At 35.3% G+C, this 13,907-nt stretch overlaps 1 protein-coding gene across 1 annotated transcript; it reads left to right on the top strand.

Moving 5' to 3' along the window:
• Positions 1–2,318: 2,318 nt before the first annotated feature.
• On the top strand, positions 2,319–5,001 carry LOC110800446 (two-component response regulator ARR8). Its single transcript, XM_022005749.2, has 5 exons — positions 2,319–2,694; positions 2,846–2,940; positions 3,055–3,132; positions 4,068–4,138; positions 4,344–5,001. Exons 1-5 carry the CDS (start codon positions 2,592–2,594, stop codon positions 4,726–4,728), a joined length of 732 nt encoding a protein of 243 aa, XP_021861441.1. The 5' UTR covers positions 2,319–2,591; the 3' UTR covers positions 4,729–5,001.
• Positions 5,002–13,907: the final 8,906 nt, after the last annotated feature.

Raw genomic sequence — 13,907 nt, forward strand, 5'->3', positions numbered from 1 at the left:
GGAAATCGCTCATAAGACTATTGCCCTTAATAAAGGTAGTTGACAAATTAGTTAAAAAAAAATTAGGATAATTAGTTAAAATGAATAATTGGTACATGGAGTTACTGTGCGTATCCTCCAAATATCAAATTACCGATTATTTGCTTTCTAAATAAATCAACACCTCCATGGCTTTACCCCCACCTCATCAAAATTAGAAAGAAAGACCATAATCCACGCAAGACCAGAGACATATTTTAATTTTGAGCTTAACAATGAAGTGTTCCATTGGAAGTAGAGACAACCAAACATAATTATTTAAAAAAGAAATTAGGATAATTGATTAGTTAAAATTAAAACGAAAATGATTAAGGTCGCAACATGCGACCTTTAAGCCGTGTCACAATGATGACATGACATGTTTATGTGTCATAATTTAAATTGGAAATTAAAATATTTAACTTATATTATCTATTATACATGTTATAAAAAAAAGGTAGGAAGAGTAACAAACTCCCACTTGTACATGGAGTTACTGTTCATAAGGAATAGTAATAAATATCCCACTTTTTAAAGTGTAGAGATTATTTTGATTGTTGGGTTAATCTTAAATACATATTTTCGTGATAACAAAATTTTATAATTTTTGCTAAAATATAAGTGAAAAGTTAAAACGATGTATCTATTAAAAAACAAAAGAAATACTAGAAGAAATACTAGTCATGTACTCGTGATGAATGAATGTAACGTAATACTCCGTATGGCATGAGAATATGAGATGGTGTTATGGGGAAAATGGGCAAAGTATAGTGACTTCTGAGAATGGCCATGGGAAACAAATCTAAAAAAGGGAATCAAAATTAAAGAAAATTGGCTTCTCTTTTGCACCACCACTGTGACCACTCCTCTCCTCACCTGCTCAAGATATGGTAAAGCTTCCCCTCTTCCATGATTTCACACCTTAGCAAAAAGGCACCTTTGCTTACGTCACCTGTATCTTTTTCAGGATTTCTGTGGGCCCCTTTACCCACCATACATTTCTCCCCACATCATTTTTCCTTTTTTTTTCATTCAAAAGACTCCTTTTTATTTTCCCTTTTCCTTCTTCCCCTGTTCTCTTTTCATTTTATTTTCCATTTATTAAGAAGTTTTGTTTATTTGTAGGAAAAAATTGACGATATTAGTCTCAATTATACCCGGTTTAATTAAACTACGTCTCAACTCCTTATTACCCAATTCGTTTCTTTTTGTTTGTTACGTTTGGATTTTTGCACGTTTATTAATGTATAATAAAAATTATTTTTCTTTTCCATTAAAAAATTAATCGAAATAAAACTTTAATCCGCTAATCATTACAACAACCAATAAGATTGTTTTATTTATCAAAATAAACCAATAATGGAAAAATACAAAGATTGCTAACTTAACATACTTGAGAAATTGTAAATAAATTTAATGAGTTGAAAAATTTGTACCGATTAAAATTAAAAGTTTGCACAAAAATGATAGTATAATAAGTTTATAAAAGGAAAGATTCCCCCACGTAACAAACATTGTGAAACACCTTAAAAAGAATACCGAATACGTAACAAACAAAAAAAAACAGAGGGAGTAACATATTGTGATACTAATTTTAGGGGTTTTATCTTTAATTAGGTTTCATAGTTGGGTTCATCCATTAGTTAATCAAAACTTGAAACCTATTAAAAACAAACATGTTATAGGAGTGTTTTGTAACTAGCTTTTTTATTGGCCTTTTAGCTATTTCTTGACCAACATAAAAAAACCTACACAGACAATCAGTTACACAATCTAGTGAAACAAACACCAGATAGTTAAAAATCTTAGATTAGTAACACAATTTTCCATATTTTGTGTGTTCATATATAGATAAAGAGAACTTCACTCTTTCCACTCTCCAATTTAAGAAAAGAAAAAATGCACATTAAAATATTTTCATTATTACTCCCTCTTTATTTATTTAAGAGATACACTTGGCTGAACACGTGTATTAAGAAGAATAATTGAATTAAATAAAATAATAAAATAAGTGGGATTGAGTAGATATTTTAATAAGTAAAACAAGTGGGGACTATGTCATTTTGGGGTGGAAGGTAGATAAATTATTTAATTAGATGGCGGGGTTGATAAGTTACTAAAAATGACATGTGTATCTCTTAAATAAATACAGCCGGAAAAAACAAGGGTATGTCTTAAATATACAGAGTGAGTTAAAAAAAATTTAATTATTTTAAAATACATCATAGAAAGTATAAGCGGTTTTTGTTTATTGGCATTGATTTGCTTAACCTGTTGGGAGTAATTCAAAAACACCCACTTGGAAAATCCTGTTGCCAAAATCTGGTCAGATCTTGCTTTGGGGGATTTTGGTGTTTTTTTTTTGGGGTGGGTCTTATATGAACAGAAAAACCCAATATCCCCCCTTTCTTCTATTCCCCCTCTCCTCAGTCCTCCCCCCTATTTTTCTCTCTTCTTTTGAAAACTCAAATCCCCTCCATTTCCAACAACATCAACAACAACAAAAACAAATTTTGATTGAGAAAAAAAGGGTAGAGATTTATTTTTAAATTTTTTGATTAGTTTGTGCAAAAATGGGAATGGCAGCAGAACCACAATTTCATGTATTAGCTGTTGACGATAGCATAATTGATAGAAAGCTTATTGAAAGGCTTCTCAAGACTTCATCTTATCAAGGTACTTTCAATATCATGCTATTCCGCCACAATCACAACTCACAAGTGATGCATTTATTGTTCATCTATTTTTTTGCCACAATCACAAGTGATGCAAAGAATGACAATTTGGGTAAAAAATCATCCATTTTTTTTTGCTATTTTTTGGACAGTTACAACAGTAGATTCTGGCAGTAAAGCTCTGGAATTTCTGGGTTGGCAAGAAGTAGAAGAAGAACCACCTTCAGTTTCACCTGATAATCTGCAGGTTCATTTCTTATCCCAAAAAAAATAAAAATATTTTTGCATACTATCTTTATTTATTTTTCCAATTTTATGTGCTTAACATTCTCACCTATATTTTTTTTCTTTTCTCTCTCAGGAAGTAGAAGTGAATCTAATTATTACAGACTATTGTATGCCTGGGATGACTGGTTATGATTTGCTGAAAAAAGTCAAGGTATTCTTTCTCTTTTTCACCTTTCTTTTCTTTTTTAAGCCCTAATTTTGTTTTTATCTTTTATGTAGTGCCCTTTTGGACTGTCTTTTTACTGCCATAATCTAAAATAAGTCTCTGAAAAATTCCTTTTGAATGGGATTTTATGTGCCTCCCTCCCCCCCTTTAGGGTATAAATATTGAGAGAATTTATTTTTTAATTTTATATTTTGTTCTGTTTCTTCTAGAATGAACATTAGGGAAATAAAAAGTCAATTTTTTTTTATTTTTTTTCTGTTTTTGGGGTAATGTTTGTGATTGATCTTATACTATTTGCATCCACACAAATTATGATTTATGGATATTTTTTTTGAATTATTCTGTCCACTCCTGTAATGTTGTCCTGCTGTTTTTGTAATGCTGCCAATATGTGATTCTTGGTTTTACACATGTGAAGAAAAGAAAGTTGTGGGGAGGAAAAAAGAAGTAGAGAGTTTTGGTGCTTGAAGAATTATCAATGAGATAATAAATTATGAGTAAATAATTTCGAAAGTTGGAGCTTTCATGCATTTTTCAATGGATTCCTTGTTTTCTGATGTTGGAAAGTATATGCAATTGATCATGTTGGCTAGTTTTATGTCCTCCAGAACAAAGTCTCAGTTCCAACAATGTGAATTTTGGTGAAACACAAAAGAAATTTGTAGAAATAAAAGGAACTGCTGCTAGACGTACTTGTTGTAAGATGTATCAATGACATAACTGGTTATTGATCAGTGACTAGTGTTCAAAGCTTCGAACTTCTGCATGTGCCTCTAAAATGGATTCTTTTCGTTTTTGTGGGCGAAAATTATATGTTGTTGGTTTGTGTATAACATAATGATTTGAATTAAGTCTTCAAATGAGTTTAATTATGTTGAATATATGGTCCATGAAACTGACATTCTGTATCAATTCTGCAGGAATCATCTTCACTGAGAAACATACCTGTAGTTATAATGTCATCTGAGAATGTCCCTTCTAGAATTACCAGGTAAAAACCAACAAATGAAAAAGTTGTTGTAGGAACATTTGATACATTATTTTTAACAATTTTGTGTTAGTACATAGTACTCCTTTGTTCGGAAATAATAGTCACTTTTGCTACAAGTCCAATAACAATGTTTCTGCTTTTAAGTTTTTAACTGTATTTTGGGAAATCCAGTTATTGATCAAATAGTATTCTTTCTATGTATCAGATGTTTGGAGGAAGGGGCAGAAGAATTCTTCCTTAAACCAGTGCGATTATCAGATGTAAATAGGCTTAAACCCCATATGTTGAAAGCCAAATACGGGCTACAACAGCAGGACATGATCGAAGTTGAAGATATTCTAATACCCGAGGTAAAACCTGTCTGTCAACAACAGCAACAAGAACAACAATCACAATTGCAACAAGAACAAGAACCGGAACTAAATCCTGAGGAGCCCCTACATAATAAACAACACGAACAACAACAACAGCAACAACAACTACATCAACAACAGAACAATAATAGCAAGCGAAAGTCCATGGAAGATGGACTATCACAAGATAGAACAAGACCTAGATACAATGGTCTCACCACTGTTGCCTCTAATTAGTGAAACTTTCCCCCTTTTTTTTTACTTGGGTAGTTTAATCAAATTAGGTCTCGGTTAATTTTTTATTAATAATCGCCTTTTTCTTTTCTTTTTCCTTATATAACCTTAGAGGGTTTATAGAGAGATGTTAAGGAGATATGTACATTATGAAGTGTTGAGGGGGCGCGGGGGGCAGAAAGAGTAAAAGAGAGGTGTTTATTAATCTGATGGATCGAAAACCTGTATACATCATCTGACACTGAACATAAATGTAATTTCCGATTTTGTTTTACATATATGGAACAATTATTAACAGTTAATTTACGCTTAATCCTCGCTTTTCGATCTGTTCTAGCCTGTAGGGGACAATCAGCATAATCCAATCTGGATTAGTGTTATTTTTAGTAATACTATATTGAATTAGTCTGTTTTGGAGTGCAGATTTCTGACACTTTATAGTTTTTATGAGTTGGATATAACTATATAAGCCATGTTTGGTTGCCAAAAACTATGTTTTAACAAAAATAAAATAAAAAAAATCTTTGAATATCTTCACAACCTGGAAATGCAGGATTGTTGCTAAAGTTATGGTTATGTCTGTGAGATCATGCCATGTTTGTGGCAAAGCAGCACATTTTTAACATCTGAAAAATCGTATTAATTAAATTTTTTACAAGAATATTCTCATGTTACTTGTTGATGAGTGATGCCCTTGTCATTTTCCACCTAATTGTGATTATGCTTTGATCTACAACTAATTAATTTCTTTTAGTCAATATTGGGATTTTGAACTTTTCATACTTCTAGAGGGCAAATATAAATCGAGTTAGAGACACCCTAAACATTTAGCATGGTCGTCGAATAGTTTACACAGTATAATATTTTTGAAAATGGATATTACATTTCAGGGGTTGTGACTTGTGAGAGGGTTGTATCGCTAATGTGGTGATGTCATCCATTGTTTAGGAAAACTTTGAAAGTGGACTTAGATGTTCAAACATGGATCGTTGTACATTTAATTGGCTGCTGACTTTACTAGCCTAAAACTAACTAAACTAATCAAACCCAATATGTGAAGTAAATTGATGTATTTTTTTTTTTTTTTGTACCATCCGGTTCACTCTTAAGGCTAATCCGGATTCGGGGCGATTTTTGAGTGGATACGTTCCAGTCCCTTCTCAATTATTATTGCGGGGATCCCTACCATGTTCAGCCTCAATCACCACTGAACCAACAATAATTGATGTTTGGTCATTACGATTGGAACAATTTGCAAACTTTAACATTTGTTATTCATAGTCAACGAGAGCATCATGCCATATAGACATATAGTATATTTTCAGCAACAGTTTTATATCAAACCCTAGTACTGTTATTCTGTGTTCCGCGATCGACATTATTCAAAAATAGTACTCCGTATATAGTAACATAAGGTGGAATTTCACATAAAACTATCTAAAATTTGTTTATCGCTATTTTATATTACAAAATATGGAGTAGAAGTTACATCGCGTAACTTTTTTACAAAAAATGTCTTTGTGAAGAAAAAAGAGACGCTTTTAGTGAATTCTCCTATTTGCTCAAGGTATTCAAGATTATCCCTTTTGTCGATTTATTAATTTTTTTATTTGAAAATCATTAATTAAGCAAAAATTATCAACTGAGAAAAAATACACACTCGGGTGTACATTTGACGCTGGCCCTATGCCCCTATGTCACCGGTGGTGACTCACCACTACCGGTTGCTTATACTATTTGGTGAATCACTGATTCACTGCTAAAAGAGTAAAAACTATTAATTGGTTGGGCCACCTGAATGGGCCTCTAGTTAGAGAATGTTTTTTGCTTCTACTATAGAGATCCAGACCCAGACCCATACTCAAAATATGTCTGGAATTGTAGGACCCAAGTACAAAACCCATACGATTCTACCCAAACATTACGTAATTATATGGATGTGAATTTTATTTATTTATTTTATGGTACAAATGAATCATAAGAACAAGTGAACAACCTCAACTCTCATATGTGACAAGCCACACCAAGTTGATGAGTCAATTATGAGCCAATTATTTGCATATAATTATGAGCCAAGTATGATCTCTTTTGTATACATATTAGTTTAGTTAGTTGCATATAGTTGCATTTAGAGCTATTCCTACTCTATTGCCTCTTTGCTGGCTTTCTACAGAGAGCTCCTTTCTCCCTATTTTCAGGCCAAGGTAAAGCGACGCACAGAGTATAGATGTCCCGCTAATCCAAAAGAGAGATTGGCCACATCAATGGGGTTCGAGTTCAAGCTTCGCGACATTCTCGTCATCCAATCTCATGATTATCATTGAAGGCTCTCACAAAGGAAGAGAAGTATGGGTGGAAAGCTTTCACCAAGTTGAGTCTTTAGGCTTGAGGGGGCACGATGTTTATACAATGGGAGAAGTGAAGAAGAGAAGTAAGGAAGCTAGGGGCATAATCCATGCACGAATTATGCAACCCTTACATTGCACAGGGAAGATATATCGCCATGGGAAGCACCCAAGCACAGACTGTGCACGATTCGACCTTTGGTCCTGCAAATCTGATTCTCGACCCTGGCACGGGTCGTGCATCACCTGCTACCCAGATCCGGCTTGAGTTCGTGCAACATTTGCACGGGTCGTGCAGAAATGATGATGCCCATATAGAGTATGACGACAACCCTACTTTTTGGGCACATGTTCCCCTTAGTATAAATAGAAGGCTACCCTTATTTCAGTCATTTTTCTATCTTTATTAGTGACACACTCTCACCACTTTATTGTTTTCTAGTTTAGTCTTAATTAGCTTAATTTGTCTTTAAGTTTCTGCACATTTGGGAGCAAGATCTCCTATTTCAATTCAGGTAATTTATGTAGTTTTTATGTTTAGTTTCTTTATAGCTTATATGCATTTACTTTAGTTTCAATTTATGAGTTTTAAGTTCATGATTTCTGGTTGAGTTTCTTTACCCAAATTGGTATGTTCTTGGAGTTCATCCCCCAAGTTCATCTTATAGGTTAAATTTCTTTACCCAAAATAGAAAATCATGTTGTTATGTATGGTTTGCTTAGATTTTCTAGGTTTAAGTTCTACTATGTGTGAGTAGTTTAATTAGGCCTAGGGGTTGGGTTACACCTAGTAGAATTACGGCATGATCTCTCTTTCTCTCTCTCTCTCTCTCTCTCTCTCTCTCTCTCTCTCTCTCTCTCTCTCTCTCTCTCTCTCTCTCTCTCTCTCTCTCTCTATCTATCTATCTATCTATCTATCTATCTATCTATCTATCTATCTATCTATCTTTCTCTCTCTCTATATCTATCTTTCTCTCCATTTGTATGTAACTTTGTGTTTGTTGGGCTTTTCTAGTTGTTATTGGATGATTATATCCTTGCTTGAGTTGAGTGTATGAGCATGCTAGATGGACGTAGGTTGGTCTTGTTTGTTTGTTTCCTTATTCCAAATCTTTAGGAAAAGTTGTGATTCATGTGCTATAGTTGTTCTCCTAGATAGGCATTGAGAACGGAGCTGTTAAAACCGGGAACGCTGCCTTGACACAGGAAAATGCTCTTCCATCATGTCGACCCTAGGAGCGTGATTAGAGTGGGTGTTGAGCCTCATTTATATTTACCTAGTTGTCACTGTGACCATCGAGAACCTATGTAGAAAATTGAAAACACAAAGCTAGACTCTTGAACCACACCGTGACCATTGGGTGGGAATGGTTTCTAGTAGTGTAAAATTCTCCCTAGACTAACTTGTAATTCCCCAATTGTTCATGCTTGAGTAGAGTAGAGAGACCTTGACTTTCCATAGCTATACTAGGTGGAATCCCTCTTCCCTAGTCCTATCCCTTTATATTGATTACCCAGTTTGTGCAATTTGTGACAAGTTGTGCAAACAACCCAACCATTATTTTTTTAGATTAAAGTGGACTAAATATTATCACTTGTTTGTTATCTAAGCCTCTAATGACGTTCACATCAAGTTTTTGGCGCCGTTGCCTGGGATCAACAGATTTTTGTATTGGCGCATGTGTAGTTGCTAGTTGCAACTTTGCTTTTGTTACGTAGTTTTTTGTGATTGTGTGCCTTGCTTGTCCTTGAATTCTAAACTAATTTTGGCTCACTTTTCTTGTGTTGCATGAACTTGGAAGATCACGAGGTGAAGGAGATCACGAGGTAAGTGACGGAGAAAGCAACAAGCAGAGATACGGAATGAGGCTTCGAATTAAGGCCAAACATTGTGAAATGGCTGAGAACGAACATGTTCAGAGGTAGTATTGGAGAAGATATCTCATAACATATTGAGATGTTCCTCTTGAATTGCGAGCAAGAGAATTACGACGGAATCTCTAAGGAGTGTTTGAGGCTCAAGGCGTTCCCTTATACTTTAAAGGGTCAAGCTAGAGAGTGGCATGAAAGAATAGGGCTACAATGCTTCAAAGCTTGGGACTTGATGAATTATACTTTTAGGATTTGTTATACTCCGTTTGAAATTGTTCAAGCCTTCAAAACGATTTTTTGAAGTTCTCTCAAGGGGAGAGTGATCCCTATCCGAAGGTATGAAAGAGATACAAGGGCCTTGAGGACAAGTGTCCTTATGTGGGGTCCCGGAATGGCTCTTCGTGATAACTTTCTACCATGGTGTCAAGCTGAGTGAAAAGGAAGCCATGAATGTAAAGGAAATAATGCCCTTGGTCCAAGCATGCATTCTATGTTAAGTCTAATAAGTGCGGTTCAGTATTAATTAACAAGTTAATAATTCAGTGAGATCAAGTGAGCTGAATGCCTAGCTAGAGGCCGCTTCAGTTCAAGTGGAATTAATGATATTAATCCACAGCTTACTCTTGACTGAACCCGTAGGGTCACACAAATAGTACGTAAACGGATCAAGTATTTAATGGCATTAAATACTCTATCTATGGATATTCGGAATCGACGGATCTTGGTTTCAGTGGGAGCTGAGATCGTCACAAGCAAGAAATGAATACTCCGGAAACGATGATATTGCCCGAAACGGAAATATGGATCGTATCGGAAATATAAATATTATCCAAGTCGTAGATGTTGCCGGAAACGGAAACATGGTACGTATCGGAAAATATTATCGGAAATGGAAATATTGCCGGAATAGGAAATATTGCCGGAAACGGAAATATTGTCAGAAATCGGAAATATTATCGGAATCGGAAAATAATTCCGGAAACGGAAATATTAAATATTTGTTCGAAACGGAAATTAATTCCGGAATCGGAAATATTAAATATTGTTCGTATCGGAAATGAATTCCGAAAACCGGGAATTTTATCGGAAGCGTATCGTACGAATAAGCATTGGACGAGGCCTGCCGGACGAAGGCCCAGCACGAAGCCAGGCCATCGCCCAGCAAGCAATGGCGCGCCACAACACATCCCAAGGCTGCGGCAGGCCTACCGCAAGGCAGGCCCAGCGCGCAGCTTAGGCCATGGCAGCCTCGTGGGCTGCGGTAGCTCGCATGGGCTTCGTGGGCGTGTGGGCTGTGCGCGGGCATGGCCTGCATGCTTGCGGGTCATGCTCGTGTGTGTGTTTGTGTCCATGCACAATTCCTAAAACTATTAGGATTTGATGTATGATTAAATTCCTATTCCTATTAGGATTATTTAATTAAATAGAGTCCTTGTAGGATTCTAAGTTTAATTAAAACGTATCCTACTAGGATTCCAGTTCCCTTTCCAAACCTCTATAAATAAGGGCCTAGGGTCATAATTTATACAAACAATTGAAGTATTCAAAGGGTAAGTTTTTGAAAGAAAATCCAGCCACACTCTTGCTCAATAATAACCGAAATTCCTAAGCACCTTAAGGGCGATTCTAGTTGGTCAATCTTGAGGCGGATCCGGACGTACTGTGGACTATCTACGGAGGGACGACACTTGGAGTCCTAAAGACTTTTTCTTGTTCGGTTCGGGCGCAGCTAGGGAAGGCACGCTACAAAGTGTATGCATCTATACTGTGCTAAATGATTATGTGTAAATAATATGCTTTCCTGGCTTTATGGTTTTTCCGCATGATTTATGTATTGTCATATGTATCATAACCTAACAGTGGTATCACGAGCCTCTTATTATTTTCATAATCTAAATCTCATGAACATGGTTAAATATTACAAATTTGCAAGAATTAAAAGGGGTGATTAATTTTCGTAATTGTTAATTAATTGCAAATTGCGTTTATTTAATTATACGTACGCAGTTTTTCGGCAGTTTCTTCGTTACTCATCCAAATAGAGTGATTTTTGTGTCAATTCCGCATGTAAAAGGCATTCTAAAATTTTGACAAAAATAATCTTTTTCGGCCGAACCCAAAAGTCTCAAATTCGAAGCCTAACTATGACTTTTCGGAGGTTTTAGTTTTTCGAATGCAAAATTTCGTAAATTTAAGATGTTAAATTAAATATTTGCGATTCTTGTTGATAAATCTTGAATTTTTGATTGACCTAATGTATATGTTTAACAAGTTTGAATGCCTAGCCTTGTTAATTATGCAATCTAATTTATAATTATGATTAATTTGTTGAAAATTGAAATAATTTAGAAATAATTTGATTTTCATAATTAGTTATAATTTAATTAGAAACCTATGATTAAAAACCACCATAAAAATTGTAAATTTATGTTAAATTTTAATTTTTATGACCTAGATTTGAATCCATGTTAATCGGAAATCAATTAAATAATAAATTTTCGATTTTTCGCCCTAAAATTATGAAATTAATATTATTTATTAATTTGTCATTAATTTTGAATATAAATTTTAAATTTTTATGCGATTCGCTCATATAACTTGCACGCACAAAGCAATGGACGCTACGTGTTACCCTTAAGGGGTGTTGTATAGTGCGGGCATGTGACGACGAGCAAGGGAGCTCGTCGCCCATGCGGTACGAATGCAATGAGCAAGGCCATGGTGCACGAGCACAAGGCAGCAGCCCTGCCTTGTGTCGTGGGCTGTGTGCGATGGGCGAATGGGCGAGGGCGAGAGCAAGGCACGAGCAGTCGCGTGTGGGCAGCAAGCGAGCGGCGCCACAGCGCGCACTGCCTCGCGCAAGCGTGCGGAGCCTCGCGCGCAGCGAGCGCAAGCTCGCGTGCCACGAGTGCTACGCCCAGCATCGATCGCTCGTGCGCAGCGAGCGCCAGCTCGCATGCCACTGCCTCGTGCGATGTGCGCAAGCTCGCGTGCGACGAGGGCAGGCGCGCAGCGAGCCAGAGGCCAAGCATGCCTCGGATGCCTTGCGATGGAATGCAGCAGCAATGCGACGCAGCGCATGGGCTGCGCGCACATGGCCAACGATGGCTGCGTGCGTGTGGCCTATGGCTGTGCGTTGCGTGGGGTTGTTGCGTTACGATTAGATCGTTTTTAAAATTTTAATTTGAAATTTTCGGTTTTCGTAATTTTAATTAATTTTAAAATTAATAATTTAAATTGTTTTCTTGGATTTTAATTTTAAAAAATAATAATTATAATAAATTTTATTTATTCTAATTATTCTACTAAAATTAAAATCATGAATTAATTTAAATACGGCTGAAATTAAATTAAATTTTTGGATTCAATTATAAATTTATATGAGCTTTAAATTTTAATTAAATTTGTATGTTTCCGGTTAGACTAGAAATACATTTTTATGTTTAAAATTAGTAAAGCATATGAATTTATTGGTTTAAGTGGGAGCCCTTTTAGTCATAAACTCTTGATTAGGTCTACAAATCCTTAAGGTTAAAACAACTTGATTAGAATTAATAAGGACTGAATAATTGGTAGATTATTGGTGCCCTTGATTAATTGCTGCAAATATTTACGTGATGCATAATGTGTTTTACTAACCAGCTATGTGGGCCATTCATGTTAATGAATGGGTGAATGGTATATATTGTATATGTACTGTTTTGCAGGTTATGAAGTGACTAGTATGGCCCAAATAGGATAGAAAATATGGTCTGCGTACCATTAATTTGAATGTAATTGGTCTAAAGTACCAAAGTTGTTTTTCAATTCAAATATGGTCTGCGTACCATCAAATAGTTGTAATTAGTTTTAATTATAGCTTATCCTATTTGAAGAAAATGGTGCCTCCCACGGAGATTTTCAAGACGGACTTTGAAGTTAAAGCTTCAAGATGAAGTCGGGCCATACTAGATCACATTTATCTTATGCATGCTTTAAGTTATTTATTGCTTTAAATATGTCTTAATTATGCATGAGATTGTGGCTTGATTATGTTGCATGATTAAGGATTTTAGTTCACTTAAAATCTAACCAACATAGTAAGAGCCTTAAGTTCCAAACTTAAAAATTGAGTTATAAGGTGCCATGCCAAAATATATACTTGCTTGGATATCCTTTACATCAATCTAGTAATAGTTTTCGCTCAGCGAGGTGTTACTTATTGGTCCTAAAGGGGCAAGGTACACAAATAATTGTGAGTACATGTTAGTTTTGGTGAAACTCAACGATATAAGTAAGGAGTCCTTTTATGTCGTGGCAAAATCGATAGGTTTACCTAATAAGTTCTTAGACGTACCTATCAACCAAGAATAGTTTCTAGACTATTAGCAAAAGGCTTTTGCTTACCTAAAATGTTTTAGAATTGAGTCGACAAACTGTGCTTAATTCTTCAATGGTTTTAGGGTCTTGGAATCATTTTATTCACACCTGCCGGAACACATAATTCGAATAAAATGCTAATGACTTGTTTAAATTGCATGATTGCTTTCATTTTCAAGTTATTATTTATGATAAATGTTTAGACTTTGCATGCTTCAATGTATGTTTTAATTATTGTTTATAATTAAATATCTTGCACTGCAATAAATCCTTTTAGAAAGGTAACAGTAAATTTCCTCGATTGGTAGTGAATTCAAGAACGATTCACGGAAATGAGAGAAAATGAGCGATTTAAAATGTACGTTTCTTTTAGCGACTTTTATGGTTGTTTTCGAGTATCAAAGTCGAATGGCAAACCGATTGGTGCTTGTGAATTCAAAATACAATGTAGTTTTGAGATCATAAAGCATTGAGTTTAAACACTCAGCTTTACCAATGGTTAACAACCTAATATCTTTGTCCATTTAATTCTCGAATGAGTCTAGTCCCTAGACAGTCGAATAAGATTGATGCTTAGAGAACTTTAGAAGCTTCTGGTAAGATCAT

This window comes from Spinacia oleracea, chromosome 1 (genome assembly GCF_020520425.1).
Source record: "Spinacia oleracea cultivar Varoflay chromosome 1, BTI_SOV_V1, whole genome shotgun sequence".
NCBI classification, from domain to species: Eukaryota; Viridiplantae; Streptophyta; class Magnoliopsida; order Caryophyllales; family Amaranthaceae; genus Spinacia; species Spinacia oleracea.